This window comes from Buceros rhinoceros, unplaced genomic scaffold (genome assembly GCF_000710305.1).
Source record: "Buceros rhinoceros silvestris isolate BGI_N320 unplaced genomic scaffold, ASM71030v1 scaffold43727, whole genome shotgun sequence".
Lineage (NCBI taxonomy): Eukaryota > Metazoa > Chordata > Aves > Bucerotiformes > Bucerotidae > Buceros > Buceros rhinoceros.
The window spans coordinates 400-6,289 of record NW_010422387.1 but is presented as its reverse complement, the minus strand read 5'-3'; the positions used below and the strand labels follow the sequence as shown (position 1 = coordinate 6,289).

The following is a 5,890-nucleotide window of genomic DNA, read 5'->3' as shown; positions in this document are numbered from 1 at the left end:
TACTCCCACCCCAGTCTCCATGCCAGCGCCTCTGAGGTGGCTTCAGACACTGAAGCCGTTTACACCAGTACCCTCAGACCTCCAGGGGTCCCACAGCATCAGAAGCACCAACCACCCAAGTGCTGGGCCAGGAAAAGGAGTTTTTCACGAGTGGGACAAAATAAAGTTGCTGATATGGTCTTATCTTCACCGAGAAACCAACTTAAGAAAACGGGTCAGCAGGACAAAGCCCTCTCTCTCCTGCTGCTGGGTCCAGTCCGTCAACTGGTTATTCTGGAGTCATCTCCTGTCTAGTCCTCCAGAAACACTCTGTAAAGGAGGCCAGATCACTGCTGAGGTTCTCAGAGAACCTGTCACTTCTGAATCAGAAATGCCACGCTGTCTGTCACTGTTACCTGACCCCGGCCCCGCCCTGCAGCAACCCCAGCCCCAGTGCCATCCCCACCTCCTTTGTCGCCCACTGGAAGCCGGCCACCACGCTGTCCTTGATCTCGTTGAGGTACTGCACGCCCTTGGTGATGTCCGTCAGAATGTTGGGGCCGGTGCCATCGGGACCGAAGCACCAGATTTTCCTGGCTTCAGTGACATCCCACTCATACTTCTCGGCCAGGTACCGAGCTCGCTGCTTCAGCTCCTGGCGGGCAGAGACCTCCCCCTTGTCGATGTCCTCGGCCAAACCATCCGGGAAGGGCCGCGCCTTCATGTAGAGCCTGTTGTGTTTGTTGGGGGACTTGGAAAGGCACATCACGTTGGACTCCTCGCTGACCGTCTCGCGGTAGGACACAACAGGATCCGATTTCTGTGGTGACCCAGGAGCAGAAGAGAGCTGTGAGCACCAACCCGATGGCAGCGCACCCGACACCAGCAGCCCTGTGGCTGCAGCCCCTCTACCTTAATGGGAATGCAGGCGTGGTCCTCCTCCAGGTCCTTCAGGCAGATCTCCAGATGCAGCTCCCCGGCCCCGGCGATGATGTGCTCCCCAGACTCCTCGATGATGCACTGCAATGACCACGGACCCGGTGCATGAGGCTTTCAACAGCTCTCGCTCATCAGATACCACCAACTGGCTCCGATTTTAGTCTCTGACTCACAGAGCAACTTCTAGCTGCTCTTTTCACCAACCTGGGGACAACCCAGCACCAACCCCAGGTGAAACACAGCGTTTCTTGGCACTCCAGTTGAGTTGTGTATTGGTCCTGGCCCAAGATTTTACCACCAGCACCCCCAGCACAACCCCAATTCAGGCAGAAGCCTCCTGTGCCAGCAGGACCAGGACTTCTCCTGTCCCAGAGATGTTCTGGACATTCACCTGCACCATGGGGTCAGACTTGGCCAGACGCTTCAGCCCCTCCACCAGCTTGGGCAGGTCAGCCGGGTTCTTGGCCTCCACAGCCACGCGCACGACGGGGCTGACGCTGAACTTCATGACCCTCATGTTGTGAGCATGCTCGAAGGTGGTGATGGTTCCAGTCTTGACAAGGAACTGGTCGACACCAACCAGACCAACGATGTTTCCACAAGGCACGTCCTCGATGGGCTCGACGTAGCGGCCCATCATGAGAATGGTCCTGGTGAAAGAGGAAGTTGGTTTAATGAAGTTTCAAAGAGAAGGTCCCGCCCTGGAGTGCAGCAGCGGATGAAACCCATGGCCAAGCACCCTGCCTGGCCCCAGGGATAAGGACAGGACCCCCAACAGCACCAGAACCACCAACCTGAACCTCAAGAGCACACCCCAGCCAGGACCAACCTTTGAATTGGCTTCAGGTACAGATCCTCCTTCTTGCCAGGTGTGTAGTTTGGTCCCATGATTCTGACTTTCAAGCCAGTTGAGACAAGACCAGAGAAGACACGTCCAAAAGCGTAGAAACGTCCCTTGTCAGAGGTTGGCACCATTTTAGAGATGTACATCATCAGGGGGCCTTTGGGGTCACAGTTCTTAATACCTGGGAGGAGGGAGAGAGAGCACGAGCTCAGCTCACCACCACTTGGTGCATCCAGGTCCCTCCACCACCCCGAGATCCCAACGCAAGACCTTGGGCCCACTGTTGTCCCAGCCCATTGACTTCTGTCCAAACAACTGGCCAACCCAGACAGATGAGAGATGTTTTAACGATCACAGGCTCAGCCCGAGCCGCTGGCATATGCCCTGGCTACTCCCCAGTTACTCAGGCAGCTCCAGTTCAGCTCGCTGGATCTGTCCTGGAACAGCTTCAGACTCAGGCACTGCAGCAGCCACCGAGCTGCGGACAGCAGATGGCTACGGGCTCATCGTACCTATGGCAGCCTCATCATCAGGGGGTCCCTCGTAGAGCAGCTCGCAGCGGTACTTCTGGGCTGTGACAGGAGAAGGCAGGTGGATGGTGATCATCTGGAGCAGGGCATCTCCGGCAGGCAACCACCGCCGCATCACGGCCTGAGCAGGGATCACACGAGTCAGACCCAGGCAGGCTGGTTAAGCTTCTTCAGTAATTTAAATTTCCTCAGACAAATCAGGTCAGAGTGAAAAAATTTTCCATCATCACAACCTGGCAGTTCTCCTCCTCTAGCTTCCCCCAATGCTCCCAACCTCCACCAGCACCTTCCTGCCCAAGCAAGGTCTGTAGCTGCTTGGAGCAGCACAACTGCCCGTCTCCTTCCCACAGATGCTCCAAGACCAACCTCACCTTCAGCAGGGGTTTGCCCTCTTTGTCCTTATCTTCACTGTCAAGCTTGATATCCAGTTTCTCGATCAGTTTAGCCGCCTCCTCTTTCTTGAAGTTCATGATTGCATCGAAAACCTGGAACAGCAGCAGCAGTCGTGAACGTCACCCGTGACCCGGGTGGAAGCAGCAGCATGAAAGTCTCTACAGGGAATCTCTGCTCGGGCGCATCCCCCAGGTGCAGCATCTCCCACCACCCTCCCTGCCCGCACACAGCGGCGAGATATGTCAGATATTTAAATTTCTTCAAGCAGACAAGTCAGGTCAAAGTGAAGAAATTTTCCATCATCACGCACCACAAGTGAACCAGAGGCACCCGCAAGGGCTGAACACGAAGGGGCTCACCTTGAAGATGGGGTCAAGGATGAGCTGGCAGAAGGTGCGGGGCAGTTTCTTCCCGTCAGGGCTCGTGGCAGATTTGCTGAACTTGCCAGTAGCAGGATCAAAGTATCTGGAGAAAGGATCAAGTCACACAAGTATCATCGCTCGGTTCAACAGCAGAAGCGTGGCTCGTTCTGCCTGCTCAGGCCAGACGAAGGAACTGCTGAAGGGACTGTCTTCATACCTTCCCCGGTCTCTCCCCAGGCTTCCCAAGCTTGTTTAACTCGGGCTGCCACCTCACCACACCCTCCCCATTTATCTGTGCCCCATTCTGCAAACTTTTCACAGTGAACGGTTCTGTCGCTAGAACGTGGCCCAAGTCACAGAGACAGGGCTGCAAGCGGGCAATACCCCACCCCCCTCCTCCTCCTCACCCGCGTTCCACAGCGTCATGTGGCCACAGAGCTGATCCGAGATGAAAACCACCAGCCGTGGCCCCTCACCTGTCACCCCACAGCTTCTTCATCATGTCCTCGACTTTCTTGGCACGCTCGGAAGGGTTCAGCTGCGCATCTCCCTTGGCTGCAAACTTTGCAACATACATTTCGGCGAACTGTTTCAGGGTGAAAGCCCAGCCGTGCAGGCCAGAACCAAAGCCAACGGTGCCGAGCACCGGATCGATCTGAAAAGCAACAGGAGAGCTGGGTTACGGAGGAGCAGCCACAGCTCTTCCTCCAAACCAAACTATACTCCAGTAGCTTCAGGACTACAGGACTCTCGAGTGCTCTGGTGACAGCGAGTGTCCCTGAGGTCTGGAGACAGCCCTCACCCACCCGTTCAGCTCTGAACTGCAGAGCTAAACAGTCTTTCAACACTTCAACCAACTACATACTGAGGCAGCAAAAAGCCACGAGGATTTGCTTGCGGGTGAGACTCACGTCCATCACAGGAAGGATGAGAACACATGAAAACCCACAACATGCAGGAGAAGCTCAACAGGGCTTCAATTCGCCCCACTCACTCCCCAGGAACCCAGCAGGGAGCAGCACTCAAGAGCACAGGGACCAGCAAATGCCTCCCGCTGTCACCTGACAGGGAAGGCCAGGAGGAGGGACACTGCGTGGGAGCCTCCGACATCACAGATGTGACGTGGGCCAGAAGGTGTCCTACAAAACGAGGGTGCCCTTGGCAAGCGAGAAAGTCCTCTCCTGTATTTATAATCTTCACTCCAGCCTTCAGCTAACAGCGGAGTTTGGAGGAAAGCTGGTGCGAGCTCCAGACCAGCGCAAGCCTGGCGGGTCTGGGCGTCTCCATTACTCCGTTCTCAATTCTCCTCTCGAGAGAGGAAAGAGCTGGGGAGACAACTGCTCGCACTCACCAAAGGGGGTGATTTTGATCGCAGCGCTCAGTCTCCTGCTTACCATGATATTTCCCATGGGGCCGCTTTCTCCTTCTCCGTATGTGGAGATGATGACGTTCACATTCTCGACAATGCGCTGGAAGGTTTGGTACAGCTCCTCTGGCTCCAGCTGCAGCTCCAGCAGCGCTCGGTCCATCTTGTTCATCATCAGGACAGGCTTGATCCTCTCAGCAATGGCCTGACGCAGCACGGTTTCTGTCTGCACACACACGCCTGCCAAGCATAGGCGAGGGAATTAGCTATCGTCAGCTTTGAACGCACCCCACAGACTCCAGCTGCGGAAAACCTTACCAGAGACACAGTCCACAACCACCAGGGCACCGTCCGTGACACGGAGAGCAGCAGTGACCTCGGAAGAGAAGTCCACATGTCCCGGAGAGTCAATCAGGTTGATCAAGAAACCAGAACCATCCTTGCTCTGCTTGATGAAGGCCAAATCATTTTCAGAGAGCTCATAGAATAGGGAAATAGCCCTGAAATAAAAGCAAAGCTGTTTAAATTATTATCTGTTCCCACTCCCCAATGCTCAGAAACAGCCGTTTATCCTGCGCACAAGCTGCGCTTGGGCTTAGGGATTTCCTGAAGCATGTGCCTGGGAGGCTGATGTGGGAGAGAACCAGGAGTGCAGGCTAAAATCTACCCTTCCTACCCACTCCCACAGTTACAGCCCCTCCCGACTCTGTGCTGTTTCAGCTGCCCAGAGAAGGTCCCATTTCTCTCAGTCAAGGATTTACACTTTTTCTACCAGGCTCAAGAGCCTTTTTGATGCTTTTTCACGCCCCTCCAAGGGTCCTCCAAGCCATCCGTGGTGACAGTTACCATAGCGTCACCGGAGATGGTCCCAAGACAGTCTTCCATGCCACATCCATCAGCCCCAGTGCTGAAGGGGAAGGCTGGAGCTCCCACTGCACACCTATTTCCCAGCAGGCAACAAGGATGATTCACCAGAGGCTGATCCACACTTGCTCCTTCATTTAAACAACGTTCCCAAGCGAGAGACGAGCTCCTGATCTGGGCTAGAGAAAGCCTGACACCGTTGCCTTTCATCTCACAGCCAAAGCAGCGGAGGACTCAAAGCCTCCCGAGCTCAGACCACGCACTGGGATGCCCAGAGGGAGGGAACTCACGTTGATTTGATGGTGATGCACCGCTCCTGCTCATCCTTCCTTGTGTCAGTGAAGCGGGTCTCCCCCGCACGGGCAGATGCGATGATACCAGCTTTGCACACCAGAGAATCGGTCAGGGTGGATTTGCCGTGATCAACATGGGCAATCACAGACATGTTTCTGATGTTGGCCTTTTTGTCCATGATGGCCCGTATCTGGTCTACTGTGAAGTTCACCTTGAAGAATGAGAGAGAGGAAAGAAGAGGAAAACGGCGGGTGTATAGAAACAGCCTCAGTAATGAGAGGGAGCCCAAGCACCACCACAAATACCTGCCATGGCCACA

At 55.1% G+C, this 5,890-nt stretch overlaps 1 protein-coding gene across 1 annotated transcript in view; it reads right to left on the bottom strand.

Moving 5' to 3' along the window:
* The window catches only part of LOC104496839 (elongation factor 2), a gene marked incomplete at its 3' end in the record, with an annotated part of 6,395 nt that extends 615 nt beyond the window's left edge, over nucleotides 1–5,780 (bottom strand). The window contains exons 1-11 of the mRNA XM_010140013.1: nucleotides 5,568–5,780; nucleotides 4,732–4,913; nucleotides 4,442–4,653; nucleotides 3,524–3,702; nucleotides 3,045–3,150; nucleotides 2,664–2,777; nucleotides 2,275–2,413; nucleotides 1,748–1,943; nucleotides 1,310–1,568; nucleotides 892–999; nucleotides 446–799 (exon numbers count right to left, since the gene is read on the bottom strand). Of these exons, the coding sequence (XP_010138315.1) occupies nucleotides 446–799; nucleotides 892–999; nucleotides 1,310–1,568; nucleotides 1,748–1,943; nucleotides 2,275–2,413; nucleotides 2,664–2,777; nucleotides 3,045–3,150; nucleotides 3,524–3,702; nucleotides 4,442–4,653; nucleotides 4,732–4,913; nucleotides 5,568–5,749 (2,031 nt within the window). The remainder of the gene's footprint in view (nucleotides 1–445; nucleotides 800–891; nucleotides 1,000–1,309; nucleotides 1,569–1,747; nucleotides 1,944–2,274; nucleotides 2,414–2,663; nucleotides 2,778–3,044; nucleotides 3,151–3,523; nucleotides 3,703–4,441; nucleotides 4,654–4,731; nucleotides 4,914–5,567) is intronic.
* Between the last annotated feature and the right edge of the window lie 110 nt (nucleotides 5,781–5,890).